We start from the raw sequence: 26,616 nt of genomic DNA, 5'->3' as shown, positions 1-26,616 counted from the left end.
ATCTGACTGATGTGAGGTGATACCTCATTGTAGTTTTGATTTTCGTTTCTCTAATGATTAGTGCTGTTGCGCATCCTTTCATGTGTTTGTTGGCAATCTGTATATCTTCTTTGCAGAAATGTCTGTTTAGGTTTTCTGTCCATTTTTGGAATGGGTTGTGTGTTTCTTTGATATTGAGCTGTATGAACTGCTTGTAAATTTTGGAGACTAATCCTTTGTCAGTTGCTTCATATGCAAATATTTTCTCCCATTCTGAGGGTTGTTTTTTCATCTTGTTTATGGTTTCCTTTGCTGTGCAAAAGCTTTGAAGTTTCATTAGGTCCCATTTGCTTATTTTTGGTTTTATTTCCATTTCTCTAGGAAGGGGGTCAAAAAGGATCTTGCTGTGATTTATGTCATAGTGTGTTCTGCCTATGTTTTCCTCTAAGAGCTTTATAGTGTCTGGCCTTACTGTCCCCTGTTTCTTGTAGGCAAGACTCCAGCCTCTATGACCTTCCCTGAGTTCCAAAGGGTGGATTCGAACAAAGGACGAGCAGCCAGGAGACCACCTGAGGCAAGATTAAAGGGACCAGAGAAGCTCATCAAGGTGAGGAGATGAGATTAAAGGAGGGCAGGCCCTGCTCACACCCTAATCTTGTCAGAGACCCCACCCTTGAACCACTGTTATAAAACTCTTCATCCAGTCGTCTGGGGTTGGGACACACAGTTCTGAGGGCATTAGCCCGCTGTGGCCCCCTTTGCCTGGCAAAGTAATAAAGCTGTCCTCTTCTACTTCACCCAAAACTCTGTCTCTGAGATTTGATTCGGCACCAGTGCAGGGAGGCTGAGCTTTCAGCATCGTTTCTCATGTGCTATCACTTGCTGTCAGCATGGACTTCAAGGCTGGGAAGATAGAAATCCCCCCAGAGCTGACCCTCGGGTGCCCACCATGCCTTTATGCAGACTCCCCAGCCCCTCTGTGGCAGCTCTGGTCCACCTGTTTTCCTCATTGCATTCAACAAATATTGATGGGGAAGCTCTACACCCCGGGCACTGGTGTGGGCTGGGCACACAGCATGAGCAAGGTAGACAATGTCCCTGCTCGCAAGACCAGGGGTCAGTTTACTGGTTCTGCAAGAAGCCAGATAGGAGGTATCTTAGGCTGTGGCTCTGATATAGCAATTCTGTCACAACTACTCAACTCTACCCGTTAGTGCAAAAGCAGCCAGAGACGATAATATTTAACTACAAAAAAAAGCCAGATTGGACCCCTGGCCATAGTTTGCCAACCCCAGCCATAGAGCTGACATTTTATGAAAGGGAGACCAAAGGAACAAAAACTAAGAAAACCGTAACAACGTGAGAAAACTCTGCCGAGAAAGAAAATAGGTCATTGGGTGGAGAGTGACGGGGAGGGTACTGCAGGCGGAGTGGCTGAGCAGACGTGTCTGAGGAGGTGGCGGGCACACTGAGTGCTGAGGGACAAAGGAGCTGGCCATGGTGAAAATCAGAAGGCAGAGCGTGCCAAACAGCCAGAGCCACAAGCCTCAGGGCCCTAAGGCTGGAGCAAGCTTCGGGTGCTTGAGCACTCAACAGGTGCACTGTGGCTACATTGAGTGGGCAGTGGTGGTCATTTGAGCTGATGCAGGAGATAACGGGTCCCCGCGTGTGGGGCTTTGCTCCCAGGGTGAGGAGTTTGTCTGGTCTTCTTCCCATGATGGAAAGCCACAGGAGGGGTTCCCCAGGAAGGGTGACATAATTCCTCTTTCCCGTCCCCATGGCAGGCCCAGACCCCAGGCTGAGGGATGTTCCTCCTTGATGGACCCCCTCTCCCAGGCCGGCCAGAGGGGCCAGGAGTCCGTGAGACAGGGTCTCTGGAGGGTACTCTTTGTCTGCCTAGAAAATCCTTTCTCTAGCATTTTGCCTGCTTCTCACTCTTACTTGAGCTTTGGTGGGGAGAGGTCAGCTACGTGGTGCCAGTATCTGGGGGCCAAACTGAGCTCAGGGTAACAAGTTCCCTGTTACCTCCATTTTTCTGGCCTGAATGCAGGTACCCCTGGGTCCACTGGTGGGGTCACATTGTCATCAAATGTTTGTCTGGTGATAACTATAATAATAACCACACCCATTATCACCACTTTGGGGGGTGCCCAAGCGACCAAGCAGCTCACTTGGTCACCCCCCAAATCCAGTACTGCAAGGGAAGTTATTATCCCCATTGTGTGGAGGAGGTCGTCAAGGCTGGGAGGCAGAATCCCCCAGAGATAAACCAGTGTTCTGTCCATGTGGTTCCTCCAGGGCAGGAAGACAACCCCATGTCACCTGAAAAGGGGCAGCTCTGCCCAGAGGGCATCCCTGCTCTGAACAGAGGGCAGCAGGGTAGGGCCTGGGGGATGCACCGACCTGGGGCCCCGGAGGCCCGGGGGAGCTGAGCGACCCTTGCACGCATGGGGGCCGTGTGGTCTCCAGTTCCAGGACGAGATTCTTCATGTCTGGGGAGAGAAGCTTCAAGGCAAAGCGACACAGGTTACAGGTCAGACTTGGGGGACAGAAGAATGGTTACCTCTTGGACACAGACCTGTTCTATAGCCCAGCCCCTGAGGCTGGCGTTTCCCTGACACCCAGTGGGCATCTCAAGAAGGTGACCTCTGGGTCCCCAGTTTCCATTCTCTCATCTGCTCTGAGACGAACCTGGTTTGAATGGATTACAGAGAGATAATGACCTCTCGGATGGAGTTAGGAAGCTCACTCAGGGGCCTTTATCCAATGTCCAGGACAGCACCATCCAAGAGAAATATAATGTGAGCCACCAATGCGAGACATCCTATATAGTTCAAAATTTCCTGGTAGCCACATAAAAAAGGTAAAAGGAAGCAAGTGAAATCAATTTTAATAAGTATTTTATCTTACCCAATATATCCCAAGTATTATTATTTCAATGTATATTCAATGTAAAAAAATTACTGAGATATTTTACATTCTTATAAAATGCATCCAATGTGTATTTTACACTCAGCACATCTCAACTGGAGCTGGTCACATAGGGCCAGTGGTTACTGTACTGGAGGGTACAGGTCTAAGAGGTTCTGGAGCATCTCAAATCCCTGAAATGCCCTGGCCAGCTATCTTCTAGGTCAGCTTCTCCGACCCTGCTCTTTCCTCACCTTTTCCTCTCTCCCCACTTCCGTTCCCTCTCACAGGACTGTTTCCTGTGTCACCTCATGGATATGGTGTAAGTTCAGTTCGGGCTGTGGAAGGGAATTTCACAAGCACTTGGGCAGAAGAAAGACAGAAGGGAAAATTCCATGTCCGAGCCGATAGGAGCCCAGAAAGTTATAAATTCACCTCAGTGTTTTTGAGAGGATGGGACACCTTGCCAAGTCCAATTCCCTGCTGAGAAGCATTTCCCTTCATCACTTGTTTAAGGTGGTGGGAGAACAGACACGTACCAGAAACAGCTAAATGTCCAATCTGGGCTCCGCGTGCCACGTGAGGGCAGAGAGCTAGATCCCTCCGGACAGACTCCCACTGAGCAGTGGGGGAGAAGGTGAGCTGTGTGGTGGCCCTGGGACCTGCATGTCTGCTCTCTCATGAGCCCAAAGCTACTCACCGGACTTCGGCCCCCTCTGAAGAACGGTGGTGGGAACAGAGGGGGTGGCGGGGGGGTCAGCAGGCAGCATGCTCTGTGGCCGCCACGCTTCTTCTGATCCAGGCCGGGAAGGGCTGTTCAGAGAAAACAATGCTCATTAGCGTGGGGTCAGTGCTAGGGCCTCTGGGTGTCCACCGCGCCCGGGAAGACTACATCTCATTTTCGAGTCTCATTTCCAGGCTGTTGGGTGTGAGCACACCTCCTGCCTATACCTGATCTAGCCCTCCCCTGCCTTCACTGGATAAATGAACAGATGGTGTGGCCACTGTGACCATCACGAGGTCCAGGGCTGCTTCTCCAGACACTGACTGGTCACTCTGTAGATGGGACAAGGAATGCCAAGTTCAAACTTACTCATAAGGTACCCCCAACAGTTGGGGAGAAGGCAGTGTCTGTTAATACCCTTGATGCTGTGCCCAGAAGGAACTGTTCTGAGGGGGGAGGCAGAAGGGCTGGGGGCAGCGCTGATCAGACCCAGAGCCAGGATTTCAAACGTAGATTTGACTCCAGACTCTACACAGACATTCGAGGTCACCCATGCTCACTGGAGAGCTAAGGTTTAATGTCTCCAGACACAGGTGTGAGGAGATGAAGAGAGGACCCTGGATACTTACAGCTTCCTTGTCACATGCCCGTGTTCAGTGTTAGTACATGTTCAGTGTTGAAGTGTACCTGGCAGGAAGGACACAGATCCTAAGTGTACAGCCCACTGGATTCCTGCAAAGGGGACACACCCTAGAAGCCAGCACTTGGGTGGAGACACAGAACTCCCTGGCCTCTAGAAGCCCTTTCAGCTCCTGTCCAGTCTCTGCACTGCTCCCTGTACACCACCCTGGCTGCTAGCCCTGGGGAGTCCTTGTGCCTGTATTTGAACTTTATATGAACGGGAATTCTTGTGTCCTTCTTTTGCTCTACATAGTGTCTGTGAGGGGCTTCCTGGTCATTGCTTGTCGTTTTTATGCTGCTGAATAGGGTTCCCATTCAGGCTCATGCATTGGCTGGTGGGAGTGGAAATTGCTTCAACCTCTTTGGAAAACTCTCGGCATTGTCTACTAAAGCTGAACATAGGCACATACGATAGCTCGGCAACTCACTCCTAGGCGTTTACTGATGGAAAAGTGAGTATGTGTTCACCCAACACACGTACTAGAACATTCATAGCAGTGAGATCCATGATCGCCCAAAGCTGTAATTTTCCAGCTCCCAGTTTTGGTCTTGTGATGGTACCTCCATCTCCACCCTTTCTCCAAACCTCGGATCTCACAGAACATGGGCGGGTTTCCCCCCACCCCCTGCACTCCTCTTGCCCTGAACCCAGTTTTCAGTGTTGTCTCCCAGGGGACAGTGCTAGCCTTCTCTTTCCACCCTGGGATCCAAGACTTGCCTCACACACCAGGCAACCAGTAGGTGCTCCCCAGAAGGCACCCGGTGTGGGGCGGCTTGTGTCAGCTCCAGCGCCCCGGGAATCACTGCCCTGAGCACACCTACACCCTCACACCCAGCAGAGGAGCATCCACTGGCAGGGCCAGTGGTCCTCAGCGCCCTCAGACACAATGTCCCCATTGGCAAGGAACATTTTTAAAGACACCTTTGTTATCCTAAAATGAAATTCATACATACAACATACAACATACAACATACAACATACAACATACCTATACAATTAAAAAATCAATATAGTGCTCTGAATATAATATAAAAGAGAACTCTCAGAAAAGTGATTTATGATATAAACAGGCATATTTTGACTATAAGTGGTCAGGCACTAGCACATCAGGAAACATGATGATGTAGTTAGATGCTTGCACCTATATGCGAAACCGCAGTGAATGCACAAGGTGCAGTAGAGGCAACACAGATGCTTCAAGTGACGTGCCCGCTGTGCAATGTGATTTTCTCAAATGATGAAAAACACTGGGTAAAATCCCAACCAAACAAAGCACAGTCATTACTCAGCAGTTGTAGTCTCAGAAAACTCAGTTTCATACTACAACCGTTCAACAAATTTGATGTCAAAGAGAATCAGTTTCTAGGATGAGATAATTATACAGGGTATGTATCATCCATGTGACATTTCAGAGTCATGTGGGACATGGAATCACTCTTCATGTATGATTCTGTCCCACTCTTTGCGGGAAACCTCTCACCTCAGCCACTGTGACAACTGAAAATGAAAATTTCCAACGTGGCCCCACGAAATACTCTCTGACATAAATTGTAGCAATGTTTTCTTAGGTCAGTCTCCCAAGGCAATAGAAATAAAAGCAAAAATAAATAAATGGGACTTAATCAAACTAATAAGCTTTTGCACAGCGAAGGAAACCATAAACAAAACAAAAAGACAACCTACAGAATGGGAGAAAATATTTGCAAATGATGCGACCAACTAGGGATTAATTTCCAAAATACACAAACAATTCATACAGCTCAACAACAAAAAAACAAACAACCCAATCAAAAAATGGGCAGAAGACCTAAATAGACATTTCTCCAAAGAAGATATACAGATTGCCAATAGGCACATGAGAAGATGCTCAACATCACTACTTATTAGAGAAATGCAAATCAAAACTACAATGAGGCACCATTTCACACCAGTCAGAATGACCATCATCAAAAAGTCTACAAATAACAAATGCTGGAGAGGGTGTGGAGAAAAGGGAACCCTCCTACACTGTTGGTGGGAATGTAAATGGGTACAGCCACTATGGAGAACAGTATGGAGTTTCCTTAAAAAGCTAAAAATAGAGCTACCATGTGATCTAGCAATCCCACTCCTGGGTATATACCTAGATAAAACTCTAATTCAAAAAGATGCATGCACCCCTACGTTCATCGCAGCACTATTTACAATTGCCAAGACATGGAAGCAACGTAAATGTCCACTGATGGATGGATAAAGAAGATGTGGTACATGTATACAATGGAATAATACTCGGCCATAAAAGAGAATGAAATAATGCCATCTGCAGCAACATGGATGGACATAGAGATTATCATACTAAGTGACGTAAGTCAGAGTAAGACAAATATATCACTTGTATGTGGAATCTAAAAAAATGATACAAGTGAACTTATTTACAAAACAGAAACAGACTCACAGACACAGAAAACAAATTTATGGTTACCAAAGGGGAAAGATGGGGGAGGGATAAATTAGGAGTCTGGGATTAGCAGATACAAACTACTATATATAAAGTGGATAAACAACAAGGTCCTTCTGTATAGCACAGAAACTATATTCAATATCCTGTAATAAACCATAACAGAAAAGAATCTGATATATATATGTATATATCATATATATATGAATATATATTCATATTCATATATATATATATGAATCACTTTGCTGTATACCAAAAACTAACACAACTTTGTAATTCAATAAAATACTTCAATAAAAATAAAAAAATAACAAACAAACAAACAAAATGGCCCCATTAGAAACTGTTGGCTTATCCCATGTTTGGAGACTGGCTTGGTCATGAACAGTCCACAGAATCTGGTTCCCACACAAAAGCAGCATCTGCCCCAGGCCAGGTAAGTTAACAAGGAACTGAGGGAATTCAGAGAAGCAAGGAAGAGGTGATGACCAGCTGGGAGGGACATGGGAGCCTTTCTGGAGGAGGTGGCATTCCTGCTAGCTCTGGAAGATTGGGGAAGATTCAGACAGGAAGTCTTCTAGACCCAGGAACTGTCTAGGGCAGTCAGGGGCACTAGAGCTAGGCCTTGAAGGACTGGATGGGGCAGGGGTGATGGAGGAGGAAGGCTCCCCAGGGGGAGGGAGGAAAAGCAGGTAGAGACAACGTTCTATTCAGGCCACTTTGACTGCCAGAAGCAGAAGTTCATTCACACCGGCTCAGGTGGGAGAAAAGGGAGGTTCATCATAAAGCTGCCAAATGTTAGGAAGAGCAGGAACTGAAATTCCTGGCACTCCTCTTCTCCTCCCCTCTCCTCTCTCTTCCCCTCTCCTTCCCCTCCCTCCCCTCTCTCCTCTCCCCCCCCACCTCCTCTCTCTCCCTCTCTCCCCCTCCCCCTCCTCTTCTCCCCCTCTCCTCTCTTATGCTTCCTCCTGTGCATCTGTTCACCCTGTCTTTTTTTAATTTCCTCTTTGATTTCTTCAGTGATCCATTGGTTGTTCAGCAGCATATTGTTTAGCCTCCACATGTTTGTGTTTTTTACAGTTTTTTTCTTGTAGTAGATTTCTAATCTCATAGTGTTGTGGTCAGAAAAATGCTTGATATGATTTCAATTTTCTTAAATCTACCAAGGCTTCCTTTGTGGCCCAGCATGTGATCAATCCTGGAGAATGTTTCATGTGCACTTGAGAGGAATGTGTATTCTGTGGCTTTTGAGTAGAGGGATCAATAAATATCAGTCAGGTCCAGCTGGTCTAATGTGTCATTTAAGGCCTGTGTTTCCTTATTGATCTTCTGTCTGGATGATCTGTCCATTGATGAAAGTGGGGTGTTAAAGTCTCCCACTATTATTGTGTTACTATTGGTTTCTCATTTTATGTCTGTTAGTATTTGCCTTATATATTGGGGTGCTCCTATATTGGGTGCATATATACTTACAATTGTTATATCTTCTTCTTGGATTGATCCCTTGATCATTATGCAGTGTCCTTCTTTGTCTCTTATAACAGTCTTTATTTTAAAGTCTATTTTATCTGATATGAGTATTGCTATTCCAGCTTTCTTTTGATTTCCATTTGCATGGAATACCTTTTTCCATCCCCTCACTTTCAGTCTGTATGTGTCCCTAGATCTGAAGTGGGTCTCTTGTAGACAGCATATATACAGGTCTTGTTTTTGTATCCATTCAGCCAGTCTATCTATGTCTTTTGGTTGGAGCATATAATCCATTTACATTTAAGGTAATTATCGATATGTATGTTCCTAGTGCCATTTTCTTAATTGTTTTGGATTTGTTTTTGCAGGTCCTTTTCCTTCCCTTCCTCTTTTGTTCTCTTCTCTTGTGACTTGACAACTAACTTTAATGTTGTGTTTGGATTCCTTTTTGTGTGCGTATCTATTGTAGATTTTTGGTTTGCAGTTACCATGAGGTTTTGATATAGCAGTCTGTATATAAACAAGATTGTTTTAAGTTGCTGGTCTTTTAATTTCAAATGCATTTCCAGTATCCTGCACTTGTACTCTCCCTTCTCACAATTGCTGATTTTGATAGCATATTTTTGCACAGATGATTTCCTTCTTTTACTTTATGTTTGCCTTTACTGGTGAGCTTTTCCATTTGTAATTTTCTTGTTTCTAGTCATGGCATTTTCTTTTCCGCTTAGAGAAGTTCATTTAGCATTTGGTGCAAAGCTGATCTTGTGGTGGTGAATTCTCTTAGCTTTTGCTTGTCTGTAAAGCTTTTGATTTCTCCGTGGAATCTGAATGAGAGCCTTGCTGAATAGAGAATTCTTGGTTGTAGGTCCTAGCCTTTCATCACTTTAAATATATTGTGCCCCTCCCTTCTGACCAGCAGAGCTTCTGCTGAGAAATCAGCTGATAACCTTATGGGAGTTCCCTTGTATGTTATCTGCTACTTTTCCCTTATTGCTTTTAATATTCTTTCTTGGTCTTTAATTTTTGTCAGTTTGACTACTATGTGTCTTGCCATGTTCCTCCTTGGGTTTATCCTGCCTGGGACTCTCTGTGCTTCCTGGACTTGGGTGACTGTTTCCTGTCCCATGTTAGGGAAGTTTTCAGCTATTACTCTTCAAATATTTTCTCAGGTCTTTTCTCTCTCTCTTCTCCTTCTGGGACCCCTATAATGCAAATGTTGGTGCATTTAATGTTGTCCCAGAGGTCTCTTAGACTGTCTTCATTTCTTTTCATTCTTTCTTCCTTTATTCTGTTCTGTGGCAGTGATTTCCACCATTCTGTCTTGCAGCTCACTTATCCGTTCTTCTGCCTCAGTTACTCTGCTATTGATTCCTCTTAGTGTCTTTTTCATTTCAGTTATTGTATTGTTCATCTCTGTTTGTTTGTTCTTTAGTTCTTCTAGGTCTTTGTTAAACATTGCTTGCATCTTCTCAGTCTGTGCCTCCATTCTTTTTCTGAGATCTTGGATCATCTTCACTATCGTTACTCTGAATTCTTTTTCTGGCAGATTGCCTGTCTCCATTTACTTATTTGTTCTTCTGGGGCTTTAGCTTCTTCCTTCATCTGGGACATAGTCCTCTGCTGTTTCATTCTGTCTGACTTTTTGTGATTATGGTTTCTGCTCTGCAGGCTCACGGATTGTAGTTCTTCTTGCTTCTGCTGTCTGCCCGCTGGTGGACAAGGCTATCCAAGAGGCTTGTGCAGGCTTCCTGATGCGAGGGGCTGGCTCCTGCCCACTGGTGGGTGGAGCTGGGTCTTGTTCCTCTGGTGGGCAGGGCTGTGCTCAGGAAGACTTTAAGCAGCCTGTCTGCTGATGGGTGGGGCTGTGTTCTCACCCTGTTGGTTGTCTGGCCTGAGGCGTCCCAGCACTGGGGCCTATAGGCTGTTGGGTGGGGCTAGGTCTTGGGGAGGAAGTGGCAGCCTCCAGGAGGGTTCACACCAATGAGTACATGCCAGAGCTGCTCCTTCCAGTGTCTTTGTCCCCACAGTGAGCCACAGCTGCCCCCTGCCTCCACAGGAGACCCTCCAATACTAGCAGGTAGGTCTGTCCCAGTCTCTTATGAGGTCACTGCTTTTTCCCCTGGGTCCTGGTGGACACGTGACCTTGTGTGCCCTCCAAGAGTGGAGTTTCCATTTCCCCCAGTCCTGTGGAACTCCTGCAATCAAACCCTGATGGCCTTCAGAGCCAGATTCTCTGGGGGCTCCTCCTCCCATTGCCAGACCCCCAGGCTGGGAAGCCGGACGTGGGGCTCAGAACTTTCACTGCTGTGGGAGAACCACTGTGGTATAATTGTTTTCCAGTTTGTGGGTCGCCCACACAGTGGGTATGGGATTTGATTTTATTGTGCTTGCACCCCTCCTACCATCTTGTTTTGGCTTCTTCTTTGTCTTTGGATGTAGGGTACCTTTTTTGGTAGGTTCCAGCGGTTTTTTTGTCAATGGTTGTTCAGTTGTGATTTCAGTGTTTTTTTAAGAAGGGGTGAGCTCACGTCCTTCTACTCTGCCATCTTGCTGGCCGTAACTAAGAAGTCCTCAGGCAGATGGCTTCTGGCAGGGCTGTACCTGGAATTCCATGACATCAGCAGGAATCGTCTCTCCCGACCTCTCGGCTCTGCTTACTGGTGTCATCCTCACTCAGGTGGCTCTGCCTTTATTTTATGAGAGCAAGATGGGCACTACCTGCCACAGGCTGACCCACCCTGTCTTTTTTTGCATCTTTACTCCCCCATCACTGCATGATGGCTGACCCGGTCTCACCTCAAATCGTTTACCTCCAGCATCTGTTTTGCCTGGAACATCCCTTTGTGGCTCTTGTTTCAAATATCCATGACGGGGACTCTGATGGCCCTACACATTTTTTTCCAGTCAAGTGACAGGTCCCTGGGGTGGCTGTGCAGACCCACCCAGGACCAGGCCCAATCTTCAGCATCATCTCAGTGTGTTGCCAGCTCCACTGAGGCTATGGGAGAAGGTTCTCTGGAAGGGAGCAAGGGAAGGCAGACCCTGTAAATAAGTTAAATAGAGCACAGAAGCAAGAAGTTTTAAGGTGTAGGTCTAATGGGAGAGGAGGTTCCGGAAAGAAGAGCTGGAAAGTTAGTTTGGGGCTAGATCATGCAGTTTTGGATCCCCCACCAAAGGGTTTGGGCTTTATTCAAAGTGTAGTAGGGGGGCTTCCCTGGTGGCACAGTGGTTAAGAATCCGCCTGCCGATGCAGGGGACACGGGTTCAAGCCCTGGTCCGGGAAGATCCCACATGCTGTGGAGCAGCTAAGCCCGTGAGCCACAACTACTGAGCCTGTGCTCTAGAGCCTGTGCTCCACAACAAGAGAAGCCACCACAATGAGAAGCCCATGCACCGCAACGAAGAGTAGCCCCTGCTCGCTGCAACCAAAGAAAGCCCACGCACAGCAACGAAGACCTAACGCAACCAAAAATAAATAAATAGATAAGAGAGTTAACATAAATTTTTAAAAAAATGTAGTAGGGAGCCACAGAAGGTGCTGAGTGAAGGAGTAATAGGATCAACACGGTGCTGGGAAAGACGGTGTAGAGGCAAGGTGGGCAAGGAGAGCTCAGAGAACGGCAGGCAGCAAGCAGGCTGCAGGCCGGGCGTGGAGATATGCTATCAGGGCCTGCGGTGGTATGGAAGCAGTGAGGGCCGGAAGGAAGGGGCCACACAAACATCCTGGGGAGAAAGAGACTGGGGGTCAGTGCACGGCAGGGGTGAAAGAGGAGGAAGGATCAGGGTGATTCTGATGTTGCAGGGCACCTGGGGCAACAGTGGTCCGAGTTTAAGATAGAATAGTCAGAGAAGGCACTGGTTTGGAGGAAAGCTTCCAGCTTTAGTGTGAGACATTTGTTCATCTGTGCGTGTGCTTTGCCAGGCACTGGACTAGGCCTTGTGGGGGCAGAGCGGTGCCTAAATGTGCCCCTGTCTGTAGGCAGCTGCCGCGCCCTCTGCTCAGGGCCCACTCTGCCCTCCCACACCCAGCCCCATCCTGGAGACTCTTACTCTACAGCAAGAACTGTCAGGTTCACCCTCCACCAAGAAGCTTTCCGTGATTCCCAGGCCAAGACGGAGGGATCCTGCTATGCTTTCTCCAGGTTTACCCCATGTTAGCTCTTATCCATGGGGTGTTTCCTTGTGCTGTCTGTGAGGATGGGCATCAGTTTTGATCCATAGGGTCTAGCACAGCACCTGGCATACACTGGATATTCCGAAAATGTTTGCTGAATTAATTTTTAAAATTTACTACATGCCAGGCACCATTTAAATGCTTCACACATATAAATTCACCTAATCCTCAGAGAAACCCTGAGAGTTAAGTACTATTATTACCATGATCATCATCCCCATTTTACAGATCCGGTAGCTGAGGCAAAGAGGTGAAGCAACTTGCCCAAGGTCATACAACTAGTAAGCGACAGAGCCAGGATTTGAACTCTGGTTCCAGAGTCCTTCCTGTTGATCTGGACACTATGACTGCATGTGTGTGGAAATAAAGATTGGGAGCTAAGAAGAAGGCCAGGGGTGTTCCTGGAACAACCACCTGAGATAGAAAGTGCCTCATTGCCATGAGGGAGGACGCACACTAGGGGACCCATCGGCATCTCGGTAAGAGGCCGTGAGAAAGGATTTATTCTAGGAGTTGGGCTTTTGCTTCGTGATGCTGGCGGGAGCTTATGGGGAAGCCAAGTCTGGCCTTGCTCTGGACTGGCTGCTGTCAGGACATGAGGGTTAGTCTATGACTTCATCTTTTTTTTAAAAAATAAATTTATTTATTTATTTGTTTGTTTGGCTGTGTTGGGTCTTCGTTGCTGCACAGGGGCTTTCTCTAGTTGCGGCAAGCAGGGGCTACTCTTTGTTGCAGTACGCGGGCTTCTCATTGCTCTGGCTTCTCTTGTTGCAGAGCACAGGCTCTGGGTGCGCGGGTTTCAGTAGTTGCAGCACTCGGGCTCAGTAGTTGTGGCTCGTGGGCTTAGTTGCTCTGCGGCATGTGGGATCTTCCCAGACCAGGGCTTGAACCCGTGTCCCCTGCATTGGCAGGCAGATTCTTAACCACTGGACCACCAGGGAAGTCCTGTGGCTACATCTTAATTTTCATCCAGAAGAAGAGGAGACAGGAGCTGTGGGCATAAAGCAGCAGCACGGTTACCCACGTGAGCAACGACAGAGGGCCTGCTGGCTGCGGGATAGTGTTGTTGTGTCCGTGTCTGGCATGGTGACAGAGTAGCCTTGTTTTTATCTTGATCCATCACGGTCACAGAGTGGCCCCGTTGGCTGTCGTTCTGTGAGGTTGTTTGTGTCCAAGAAGAGGAGCCGCAGCCGAGCCGGAGGGCAGGCAGCCAGGTCGCTGTGTTGTTACAAGACTTGACGTCAGCAGCAATGGCACTCCTCTCCCCGTTTCTCTCCTAGAGTGTAAGCCGCTGCGGCTGGCCTGGGGCAGGCGGGCAGCTCTCCAGAGCCCTTCCCCGGCCCCAGCTGCAGCCTCTCCTCCGCCTCGGTTGGGCCTCAGCAAGGGCTGAGCTGTGGTTCTATGCACGGCTTCTCCCAGCCAGGGGCACCTGGGGGGCGGCAGGTTCGCGAGCTGAAGGCGCACTGCTCATCGCTCCTGTTTCCAGACCATATAGGGCCCCAGTGCTTCCTGCAGTCTGCACCCTCTGCAGCCTCCACTGATGAAAGACCCTGGCCCCTTAGAGCCGTCCCTCCTTCACTCCCTCCTGGAGGCTGGAGCTCCCTTAGGGAAGACACACTACCAGCTGCTCCTGCCAAGCCTACTGCACTGTCCACCCCTCCCCCTCCCTCTGTCCCCTCCCCCTCCCCCCACTTCATCTTCAGCAGGTGAGGACCATCTATTTCTGCCTGCCCCCCAGCTCCCTGGAGAGGTTTGTTTTTAGCGCCGTCTAGTTTATTTCCAGCTCATTCCAGCTCAGAATATTTCCATCAGGTGGACGTGTTTGGGAACAGCTTCCCCTCGCCTCTTCCTCCCAATCACTAAAACAGGCCTTCACATGTCTATTTTGGTGTCATCTGAGTGGCCTCCAGGTCTCTCCGGACTAGGCTGCCTCTGTGGAATCGTGTCTGAGCTCGGGTCCAGCCTGGAAAGCCCCAGAGGCTCTGTTGTAATGGAAACAATCCTGTGTGTGTGTGTGTACACGGCGCCTGCAGAAACCTGGGTACCCCAAGTGGCTCAGCCCCAGGCAGCTGCCTTGGAAATGCCAACCCCCGTGGAGTTTCGGGACTGCCCCCCCTGACTTACAGACACCAAAGCCATTTTGTGCGTGGCCACTGCAGGGCCACATCACAGGTAGAAACAATGCTGAGTGTAATGCAGGCTTTCGGCAAACATTTGGGGTTTTTTTCTTTTTGCTGTTGTTGATGCTGTTTTTGCCCTTTGGACAAACTACGCACTTGAGTCTGGTGCATATCCTTGGAAAGTGATTCACTCCGACCTACTCTTGGAAACATAGGGACTTGGATCAAAATGTGAGTCCAGGTGCAAGTGACCATGGGACCCGGCGCGACTCCCTTCTTCAACCTGAGGATCCCCACCTGCACCACAAGGAATTTGGCCCAAACCACCTCCAAAGTCCTTTTTTTACACATATGACCCCAGGATCACCACTGTGTCCAGCTGGGTCTCTCACTCACCAGACCAGCCCATCAGTAGGGCACTAGAGACAGCCTTTTCTGTTTCTGCCCCCTTTTTTTGCATCAAGCAGCAACCCCTCAAATCAAGCAAATGTGTCATTAGAAGGCCGCAAAGGAAAGACGTGACACACACATCCTGCCTTTGCAGGTTGGGAAAATTACAGGTGCAGCCATGCACTAACTGCTCCACAGCTGCTAGGGCTCATTACTTCCGCCCCCTCCGCTCTGGGCCTCCCCTGCCTGTTGGAACTTGTGCTCGCAAGAGCCCAAGGAGAGGAGAGGTGAGGGCACACGCTCGTGGCATCACTAAGGGTTCTGACCGTGAGTCAGATGGCTCAGCTACAACCAAGTTCTCACCCTGACCAGCGGCAGTTTGCCTGGTTTTCCCCCATTCACAGATTCCAGAGAAGGCTGCACCTTACAACTTTCTTCACACCAACCCCACTCATACCACATACACCTTGAGAAAAATATTCTGATCCTAGAGCTTGAAGGTATTTGAACGTCTCTGAAAAACCATGTTAGGAGTTTGCTGTCTTGCGATTTGACTGAGCAGGCCTGGGAGGCAGGTGAGGACACAACCTACAGAGAAGACATTTGCCCCTGGGATGACAGTGAGCTGCATGACCCAGCCTGGAGCTGCCAGCCAGCCTGGAGAGAGATGGAGAGTGTCTTGGCCACCCAGTGCCAGGGTGGCCCCGGACCACAGAATACCATGCTACTTCAAAGCCAAGGGAGCAGCAGCTGCCAGCCTGCCACTCAAGGTCACAAGAGAGGCACACACACACACACACACACACACACACACACACACACACACGCGCGCCAAGATCCCCATCAACTCCAATGTCAAGCCCCTTTACGTTGCAATTCCAACACCAGCGGAGGAGTTTAAAATTTAAAGGCTGCTGAAACCTCCAGAACAAGTTTGCTTTCCAAGAGCCTTTTTTCCAAAACAACAAACACACACACACTCACACAACTCACCCAAGCAGCAAGCTGAGTAACAGAGCAGTCCTGAAATGGTGAGCAGATGAGCGAGGCTGAGGGATGGCCCCGTCATCGCGGGCAAGGCCCCGGCGGACTGGCCGGGGGACACCCGCTGGAGGCTGGCTGAGATTTGTCACGCCCCCAGCGCTCCCAGCGCCTGGCCTGCTGGGCATTTGGGGTGGGAGTCGGACAATCCCTGCTCTGGTGTCGCTTCTGCCCCGGATGCCAGGGGTCCGGAGGCCAGTCCTGAGCTCCCGGGAGCAGGAACGGGAGGCAGAGCTCTGGCCTCTCAGGAGGATGCACTGGGGGTGGCTTGGGAGAGGAAGAGTTCCCCAGGGAGAGCCCAGGGGAGGAGGTGGGGCTGGAGCCCAGGATACTGATGCCCCTGCAGCAGAGGGGAAACGGAAGGTAACCCGTGAAACAGGCTGCTTTGCACTCTGGCAAGCCTCACAGGGCCATCCTCACTGTCACCCCAGCCGCCGTGGGTGTGGGGTGGGGGGGAGTCTGCCTGCCTCCGCTCCAGGGAAGGTCACCACATCTATGCCAGTGCTGGCAACAAAGTTAAACTTAATTAAAAAAAATATATATATATATATATTTCCAAAGGGCCCATGAGGCAAACTTTTTTAGATGAAGCTTCCCTGTAAAATGATTAAGTGACATATACCAAATACACGTGGAAATCTGACACTTTATAGGCACCCAAGGCACAAGCATGCGCACAAACATACAGAATATTCTAGATCATAAAAGCAGTAAGCACTGCTGTTTTAACCAGCTTAGTAAGGACCATGAGCTATAGCAGGAGTTGGCAAACATTTTCTGGAAATGGTCGGATAGTGTTTTAGGCTCTACGGGCCTCATGGCCTCTGCTGCAACGCAACTCTGCCATGGTGCGTGAAAGCAGCATAGACAACACAGGAAGGAATGCGTGTGGCTGTGTTGCAATGAAACTTTATTTACAAAAATAGGAGGCAAGCTGGATTTGGCTCCCAGGCTGTAGTTTGCTGACCACTGAGCTACAACCTTCAAAAGAAAGGATACTTCTTGTATTCATTCACTCATCTGCTGTTTCATTCATTCAGAAATACACAGTGAGTCAGTGCCAAATGCCTACAAGACACAATGACTAGACACAGTCTCTGCCCTCGGAACGTCTCAGTCAGTGTTGTGGAAAGAGTACAAGCCCTAGAGTCAGGCAAACTTGGGCTGCAGCCCTGCTTTTGCCACTTACTGGCTATCTGAACTTGAGGAACTTACTCACTCTCTCAGAGTCTCGGCTTACTTACCTGTCAAGTGGGTATGGCGAAACTCACCTAGCTCATTCGTTGTAAGGATTAGAGCAAGGCTTTTGGAGTTCCTAGCACAGAATAGGGGCTCTTTTATCAACATTTTCATAGATAACTTGTACGAGGTGGAAAAATAAAAGCGGCTAACGTGGCACTGGGGTGTCTGGAGGGATTTACAAGAAGTGATGGGTACCAGTTGGGGCAGGGGATACAAGTGAGAAATCAGGGAAAGCTTCCTGGAAGAGGTGGCATTTGGGCTGTGCTTTGAAAGTTGAGAAGATCTGCTGGGGAACTTCCCTGGTGGTCCAGTGGGTAAGACTCCACACTCCCAGTGCAGAGGGCCTGGGTTCGAGCCCTGCTTGGGGAACTAGATACCACATGCATGCCACAACTAAATGCTGCAACTAAGAGTTCACATGCCTCAACTCAGAAGTCCTCATGCTGTGGCTGAAAGATCCCGCATGCCACAACTAAGACCCAGTGCAGCCTAAATAAATAAATAAATATTAAAAAGTATATATATCTGCTGGTACCGTGATGGGAGGAATGAGGGAGGAGAGGGTTAGGCTCTGTTCCTTCTCTGGAGCAACTCCCTCTGTTCACAGAAACATCAGGGAAGACAGCACAGAGGGCATGGAGTCCTGAAACCCAGCCCAGGGCAGAAAGGTCTTCTGCGTCACATTTACCCAGATCCTCTGGTGTCAGGGCCTGTTCCTGCAGCTCTTCAATTTTTCAAGCCTCATTTCAAAAACCCTTAGAGATGGAAGTTTTGCCATTTTAAGCACCTGAAGCATTTATTTTTTTACCATTCCACTTCAAACTTCTCCTCGAAAGATTTACACAAGTAAACCACTCAGCTATACTTTGTTTCATGATTGTCAGAACGAAGGTGGCTGACTAGAGGATCACTGAGGTCCTGTCCAGCCCTGCAGGTGTCCGCGTCTCTACTCCCAACCTCAGGCTCACCAATGTCTCTTTCTGTCTCCCTCCTTCTGCAACTCTCTCTCCTGCCTCGATCCCATTCTCTCTCTGTCTCGCTGTCTCTAACTTGGTCTCATTCTCTGTCTCCGTCTCTCCAGGCACTAGCAGTTGAATTTCTTTAAGTCAAATGCCTGGAGGTGTGCTCACTGCCTAACTGCCCCTCGGCCAAGCGTGCCAGCTTGAGATCAGGAGTCCTGGCCTCCAGTGCTGTGTGGCCAGTAACTTGCAGCGTGACCTTGGAGAACTCACATCTGTGCTGGGGGTTGGTTTTCCCAAATGTAAATGGGAGCTTTGTCCAGATGCGCTCTAAGCCCATTCCAGCCCCTGCTTCTCCCAGGGGAGATGGTTCCTGAGACTCTCCTCTCTTCTCCCCTGGAGAGCAGTCCTTGCCCTCGACGCAGCCTCTTGTTGGCCCAAGCACTAGCTCACCCAGCAGAGCTGCCTGCAAAATCTAATTCATAGTAAAAGTTTCCGGGGCCTTCCTGCAGCTGTCAGCAGGTGTCATCTTCACAGTATTTTGTCTTAATCGCAGCTCTGGGATTCATCACCCAGGCCAGAAGACCTTTCTGGAATACTGCCTCCCAGGCACCAGGCCAGCACCCCTGTCCCCACTGCTGCCACATGCAGGCCTGTTTCCTGATGAGCCTCCCAAAGTGGGGTCTGCTTTGCATCTTCCCTTGGCCATGTCTCCCACCCCTGCTGCCCAGAGAGGCTGTGTGGCCTGGCTAACTCGGCACCCTTCCCAAGGACTCAGACTCCCCAGAAGTAGGCTGGAGGACCTGGGGTCTGTCTTCTCACTGCCAGACACGCTCTCCTTGACCAAACTTTGGTCAGGCTCTGAACCAGGCCCCCACCTTGGGCTTCCTTGCTGAGTCCAGTTTTAGGAAGAAGCCTGCTAAATCGGTTTAGAGAGAATCGCCACCCTTGAGATCCGTTCACCCTTGATATCTGATCAAATTCCTCATCTCCCCCACCCCTAATACCTTATCACGTGGCCTGCCTTCAGCGAGAATCCTGTTAAGTGGCTTAAGCAAGATCCCCCTACCCTTGAGGTCTCTTGGTAATTTTCCATCTACCAACCCCTCGATCTGCTCCTTGACTACAAATCCCCACTTGTTCCTGTTCAATTCAGAATTGAGCGCAATCTCTCTCCCCTCTCGAGAGAGTCTTGCCACCCACGGCAATAGTCTCCATCAGGGTCTCCCTTACGCTTTCAACAAGCATCAGAATCATTTTTTCTTTGACACAGATCCAATGTTTTGCCCACAGCAGAGCCCTGTAACAGATCCTACTTCAGCCCACAAACACTTATTGAACACGTACTATGTGTCAAGCCCTTGCTATGCCACCAGGATGGAGAGACAAAAACGCCCACGGTCTAGCTTCTGGAGGGCAAAGAGTTTTCATATCATCTGCTAACGCCAACGATTGGTGCAGATTTCCTGGAACACTGTGTTGAGAAGGACCCTGAGGAAAGAGGGTCACGACTTATTGGTATTGCCTCCCAGAGATGAAAGGAAGGAGTGGCATCTGCGCTGCTTACTTGCTGGGCCTTGTTTAGCAAAATCCATGAAATGATGACAACACTGGACTCAGCACATCCCACGCATTATCGCACTGAATCCTCAGAGTATGATTACCCTCGATTTACAGAGGAGAAACCTGTAAATTTAAGATTGGTCCAGGCCACACGGCTAGGACCGGGGTCAGAGTTCAACAGGACTCTCGTGCAGCCCTGGGAGAAGGTGGCCTCCTGGTGGCCGCTTCCCCAGCCCTGGGGGATGGCTCCCCATCAGACTGCCCTCCCCACTCCTGCTGCTTTCCCTGCTCTTGCGGGCCAGGCGGCTGCCCTCCGACCTGGCCCTTCCCTGGTGGCTGGCTCTCTCTACTCTTAACCCCCAGCTGCTGACTTTACATCCCAGGACCTCCTCAGAGTTGGGGCTGTGAGGAGAAGGCTTGGACTCCCCCAGAATGTGTGCTCCCCGCCACCCCATAGGCCAGAGCTATCCCTGAGAAGCGGTGGCACTGCCCAGCTCCCCCACAGTGAGGGTAGCTGGGGCGTGTGGCTACATGACTCTTCCCACCGATGGTTCTGCCTGGATGCAGAAGACTCCAGCCCTGGGTGATGCTGGAGCCAGGACAGAAAGGGCCTGCATTTCTGGCTGCCAGTGAGGAGGCCGGTCACCCCCAACCAGGGCCACTGGACTCTTGGGCGAGCAGAAAATGAATTTTGACTAGACAAAGTCATGGACATGTTGGTGTTTGTTTGTCACAGCAGGTGGCATTACCCCAACAGGGGGTGAAGCGCCAGCCACAGGAACATTCGTGAGCATTCGGTACCCTTCCCTGGTCCCCACAGCCACTGCACACGGTGATATCAGTACCATCAGCCTCGTCTCCAGACGACGGTCAAGATCTAAGGATGCGCCTGAGGTCGCACACAGCTGGTAGGTAGTTGGCCAGATGTCTTGAATTGAAGACATCAGCTGAATCCAGATGTCTGACCCTGGAGACTACTGGAGGTGACCAGCACAAAGTGGTGACCTTGCCCCACACCCTCACCAGCCGGCAAGAATGAGCAGGGAACCTCAGACAAACGCAGGTGTGTCCCAGCCAGCTGGGCTTGGAGGCATTTCCAACACCCAGTCCCATGTCTTTCTAACCAAACCTCATGATCACTCATCTTCAGGTCCTAGTTTCCTGGCTGGTAAACGCAATCCGACCTCCCTGACTATCCTGGCCGCAGAGAGGGTTCAGTCATGTGTGCATTTACTTTCTCTGTTGAATAGGTTACTCTTCAAGGTGGGCAAGGGATCTGCAACTCATTTTGAAATTCATCGAATAAAATAAGGTGGATAAACAGATAGAGTAAATATAGCAAAATGATAACGACTGCAGAATCTATGTGCTGGGTGTATTTGTTTGCTAGGGCTGCCATAGTAAAGTACCTGGGTGGCTGAAATAACAGAAATACATTTTTCACAGTCTGGGAAGCTAGACGTCCAAGACGAAGGTATCATAAGGTTTGGTTTCTTCCAAGGCTTCTCTCCTTGGCTTGCAGATGGCTACCTTCTCCCTGTGTCCTCACATGGCCTTTGTTCTTTTTAAGCATCCCCGGTGTCTCTTTGTGTGTCCAGGTCTCCTCTTCTTATAAGGACACCAGTCAGATTGGACCAGAGCCACTGCTATGACCTCACTTAACCTTAGTCACCTCTCTAAAGGCCTATCTCCAAATACAGTCACATGCTGAGGTAATGGGGGTTGGGACTCCAATATATGCATTTTGGGGGAGGTGGGAGATGCAAGGCAGCCCATAACAGTAGGCATACTGGTGTTCCCTGGACAATTCTTTCCACTTTTTTTTTGAATGTTTGGGATTTTCCCTAATAAAAAAGAATAAACTTTAAAAAATTTAAGTAGGCAACAGAGAACCAGAAGTTACCTCCACAGGGTTAGGATTGGCGGTGGGCCATCCAACACCCTTGCTAGCAAATATCTGGGGGCTCTGGAGCTGCACACAGAACCAGGACACCAGTGTCGCCTGGAGGAGCCTGTAGCCATTAATCAGGAGACCTTGAGCAAGTAACCAAATCCTCAGGAAAGACATGAGGTGGACATCCCCTTCTGCACCCCACCCCCCCGATAAGGCTGCCCAGGCCACAAGGATGAAGGAAAATCACCTCACACTGGCCATTAATTTGTAGTAAGTCATGTATCAGAAGTGACTGCTTTGTGCGTAGATCTAAGGAGACAAACCCATCTCTCCTTCCTCCCACAAGAGAATTTTTTGGATGTTATCTAAAGGAAGGCATCTGCTTTTCTGAGTTCAAGTTCTAATTTGACCAAATGGCATGTGGTAAATGGAGAGGAAGAAGGAGGCAATGTTATTAGGAGCTGAGGGAACATCAAGAAACCTCCTCAGGGCTGGCTGTGCCTTGGCTCTGAATTTGATTATGGCGGCCAGGATAAATCAGCGAGTCCTATTAACTCTTCTGCTTTGGCTTGATGGGGGGAGGCCAAGTTTCTAGAGTTATTCGGGAGATCTGGCCACAGGTTAGAGATGAAACCCTCCAGCTGCATTGAGCCCAAAGGGTGGGCTGTTTCAAACATGTGCTGACAACCGGGGCTGAGTGGAAATACCCTGTATTTCCACCAGCTATGTTCCCACACTTTCATTTATCCATGGTGACATTTTAGCTCTACGGACACTTGTGATTCGAAACCATGTGGCTCACTTAGCCCTTTCCCTAGAGCCTCCATCCCTGCCCCATCACCTCCAGTAATTGTTATCCGAGGGTCCACAGCAGGTGGGGAAGAGGGAAGCAGGGTCCCTGGGTGCCCGTGGCTGCCCACTGGCACAGTGAACACTTCTACCCATTGGTCTCATGAGTCACTGAAATCCCTGGATTCCAGAAAGTGGGGGACCTTGAGTTGACCCCCTTGAACTCAACTGAGCCATAGAGCTTACTGACTGAACAAGTTGGCAAAAGGAACCTTATAAACACTGCTATAACTATGTGATTCTACCATTCTGGAAAGTCTCTGAGATCTCAATTCCTTTTGCTAATTTGGGTCTAACGGACTTTTAAAGACAGAAAAATCCCATTCTGTGCTCCAGATGAGAGGCTCTGTTTTGTATGTATATATGGGATTTTGTCTAATTGTTTAGAAAAGGTAATACATTCATGTGATTCAAAATTCAAAAAGTATAAATGCGTACACTTGAAAACTCTCCTACCCTGTCCCAGTTCCAATTATTTATTATCAATTAGTCTCCTGTGTATTCTTGCATGAATATTTTCTGCATACAGAAGCAAATAAGTGGTATAATATTTCCCTCTCTTGCTCAAATGGCTACCTGTAATATAACACGATACCTGTGATACTTCACAGTATTTCTAAGAGTATTCCGTATTACTGCATAAAATGCATACACGTTCCTTCCTATGGCTATGTAATATTCCTTCATTTGGAAGAACCGTAATTTGTTCACCCTGCCCTGTACTAATGTGCATTTGGTTGATTTGCAAACATTTGCTGATATAAACAATGATACACCAAAAATTTTTATGGAATTATAACAGACCCAGAATTGCTAGAGCAATCCTGAGGAAAGAAAAAAAGCAGGAGGCATAACTCTCCCAGACTTCAGACAATACTACAAAGCTACAGTAATCAAAACAGTGTGGAGTTGGTACAAAAACAGGCATAACGATAAACATAACAGAATAGAGAACCCAGAGATAAACCCACACACCTACAGTCAATCTTCGACAAAGTAGGCAAGAATATAAAATGGGAAAAAGACAGTCTCTTCAACAAGTGGTGCTGGGAAAGTTGGACAGCTGCATGTAAATCAATGAAGTTAGAACACACCCTCACACCCTACAAAAATAAACTCAAAATGGCTTAAAGACTTAAACATAATACACGATGGCATAAAACTCCTAGAAGAGGACATAGGCAAAACATTCTCTGACATAAATTGTACCAATGTTTTCTTAGGTCAGTCTCCCAAGGCAATAGAAATAAAAACAAAAATAAACAAATGGGACTTAATTAAACTTACAAGCTTTTGCACAGCAAAGGAAACCATAAAAAAAAAAAAAAAAGAAAAGACAACCTATGGAATGGGAGAAAATATTTGCAAATGATGCTACAGACAAGTGCTTAATCTCCAAAATACACAAACAGCTGATACAACTCAACAACAACAACAAAAAAAAACAAACAACCCAATCGAAAAATGGGCAGAAGACCTTAATACACATTTCTCCAAAGAAGACATACAAATGGTCAAGAGGCACATGAAAAGCTGCTCAACATCACTAATCATTAGAGAAATGAAAATCAAAACTACAATGAGGTACCACCCCACACCAGTCAGAATAGCCATCATTTAAAAGTCTACAAATAGCAAATGCTGGAGAGGGTATGGAGAAAAGGGAACCCTACTACACTATTGGTGGGAATGTAAGTTGGTACAGCTAATATGGAGAACAGTATGGAGGTGCCTCAGAAAATTAAAAATAGAATTACCATATGATCCAGCAATCCCACTCCTGGGAATATACCCAGACAAAACTATAATTCGAAAAGATACATGCACCCCTCTGTTCATAGAAGCACTATTCACAATAGCCAAGACATGGAAACTACCTAAACGTCCATCAACAGATGAAGGGATAAAGAAGACGTGGTACACATATACAATGGGATACTACTCAGCCATAAAAAGAATGAAATAATGCTATTTGCAGCAACATGGATGCAACTAGAGATTATCATACTAAGTGAAGTAAGTCAAAAAGAGAAAGAAAAATACCATATGATATCATTTACCTATGGAATCTAAAATATAACACAAATGGGGACTTCCCTGGTGGTGCAGTGGTTAAGAATCCACCTGCCAATGCAGGGGACATGGGTTCGAGCCCTGGTCTGGGAAGATCCCACATGCCGTGGAGCAACTAAGCCCTTGTGCCACAACTACTGAGCCTGCGAGCCACAACTACTGAAGCCCATGCACCTAGAGTCGTTGCTCTGCAACAAGAGAAGCCACCGCAATAAGAAGCCCGTGCGCCGCAACAAAGAGTAGCCCTCGCTCGCCACAACTAGAGAAAGCCCACGTGCAGCAACGAAGACCCAACGGAGCCATAAATAAATAAATACATACATTTATTTTAAATAAATTAATTAATTAAATTAAATTAAATATAACGCAAATGAACTTATCTATGAAACAGAAACAGACTCACAGACATAGAGAACAGACTTGTGGTTGCCAAGGGGGAGGGAGAGGGGAAGGATGGACTGGGAGTTTGGGATTAGCAGGTGCAAACTATTATATACAGAATGGATAAAAAACAAGGTCCTACTGTACAGCACAGGGAACTATATTCAGTATCCTGGGATAAGCCATAATGGAAAAGAATATGAAAAAAGAATGTCTGAATGTATATAACTGAGTCACTTTGCTCTACAGCAGAGACTGGCACAACCTTGTAAATCAACTACGCTTCAAAAAAACCCAACAAAACAATGATACAATAGAATAACCTTTTGCATGCATCTTTATATATGTTGTTAAGCATGTCCATTGGATGAATTTCTAGAATAGAATTGCTGGGTCTAATAGTGTGTGCATTTGTAGTTTTTACACATGATGCCTAATTCATCTCCACAAAGTCTCCATCAATTCACATTCCGTCCCACAAGCAGAGGATGAGGGTATCTATTTCCACATACCCTCACCAGCACACGTGATGTCAGACCTTTTGAATTTCACCCATCTGATGGATGAAAAATGGCACTTCAGTGTGGTTTTAATGTGCATTTCTCTTACGGTGAATGAGGCTGGGATATTTTCACATGTTTTAGAGCCCTATGTATTTATTCCATTTTTCCATTAGGTTGTTGGTCTTCCATTATAAATTTTTTAAAATATATTTTAAAAAGCATCATTTTATGATGACTTGCAGATATTTCCCCCAGTTTGTTTTGATCTTTTGACATTGTTTTTTTTAATTGTTTTTCCCATACACAAATTTTTTCTTTTTATCTGGTAGAATCGATTGTAAAAGCCTTTTTTGATGGCTTCTGGGTCCCCCCCCCACTAAAATTACCCCCCAAATCCCTCAAGGTTTCTTCTAATAATTTTATGCTTTCATATCTTATGTTTAAATCTTAATTGATTTGTGCTTAATTCTGGTATAAGATGTAAGTTTGTTTGTTTGCTTGTTTTCCAGGAGATGTTTTATCTGTGACCTAAAGCAGGAAACACAAACATTCTCTAAACTATGAAACCTGCAAACGTCAACTATCACAACACTCGGTAACATGAGTAACATGCACGGTGGGAGTGGGACTTGAACCCAGATCAACTTATCTTCACTGCTCTGTTCATTCAAATGCCAACCACCTGTGCACCCCAGATACTGCTACCGTGACCCACTTCACTTCTCATTTATTATTTCATTTGTGTGTGTGTGTGTGTGTGTGTGTGTGTGTGTGTGTGTGTGTTTGGCTACACCATGAGGCATGTGGGATCTTAGTTCCCAGACCAGGGATTGAAACTGTGCCCCCTGCATTGAGAGCGCCAAAGTCTTAACCACTGGACCACCAGGGAAGTCCCATCCATTTGTGTTATTTTAATGTCACAAACAGACTATGGGCTCCTTGTGTTAGTTTGTCTTCTGAATCTTCTTGTTCAATATAATAGTTAAGTATATAGTAGGAGATGCAATAAAAATTGGTCATTTGATTAATGGGATGTGTATCAAAAGCTACATTTATCAAGTAATAGTCATAATTAATTCAGAGACAGAGACAGATTTAAACATGCTAATGATGAGGATGAGGATGAGGATGGTCTGAATCCATTCAAATGGATTTTATTGCCTCATGTAGGAAAAAAAAATCAAACAAAATGCAAAGTGGCAGCAGATGGGTATGCGGCCAG

General features: G+C 47.5%; 1 protein-coding gene across 2 annotated transcripts in view; it reads right to left on the bottom strand.

Moving 5' to 3' along the window:
- Positions 1 to 26,616, bottom strand: part of COLQ (collagen like tail subunit of asymmetric acetylcholinesterase) — a 66,493-nt gene that overhangs the window by 28,901 nt on the left and 10,976 nt on the right. The window contains exons 1-3 of one of the 2 annotated variants that reach the window (XM_067737418.1): positions 15,883 to 16,110; positions 3,590 to 3,702; positions 2,383 to 2,484 (exon numbers count right to left, since the gene is read on the bottom strand). In XM_067737418.1, coding sequence (XP_067593519.1) covers positions 2,383 to 2,484; positions 3,590 to 3,702; positions 15,883 to 15,958 — 291 coding nt within the window. In that variant the 5' untranslated portion in view covers positions 15,959 to 16,110. Of the gene's footprint in view, positions 1 to 2,382; positions 2,485 to 3,589; positions 3,703 to 15,882; positions 16,111 to 26,616 lie in introns of those variants that run through there. The other variant, XM_067737417.1, reaches the window with a different exon arrangement.

Source organism: Pseudorca crassidens, chromosome 5 (assembly GCF_039906515.1).
Source record: "Pseudorca crassidens isolate mPseCra1 chromosome 5, mPseCra1.hap1, whole genome shotgun sequence".
Lineage (NCBI taxonomy): Eukaryota > Metazoa > Chordata > Mammalia > Artiodactyla > Delphinidae > Pseudorca > Pseudorca crassidens.
The sequence above is the reverse complement of the archived record's forward strand: the minus strand, read 5'-3'. Positions and strand labels throughout refer to the sequence as shown.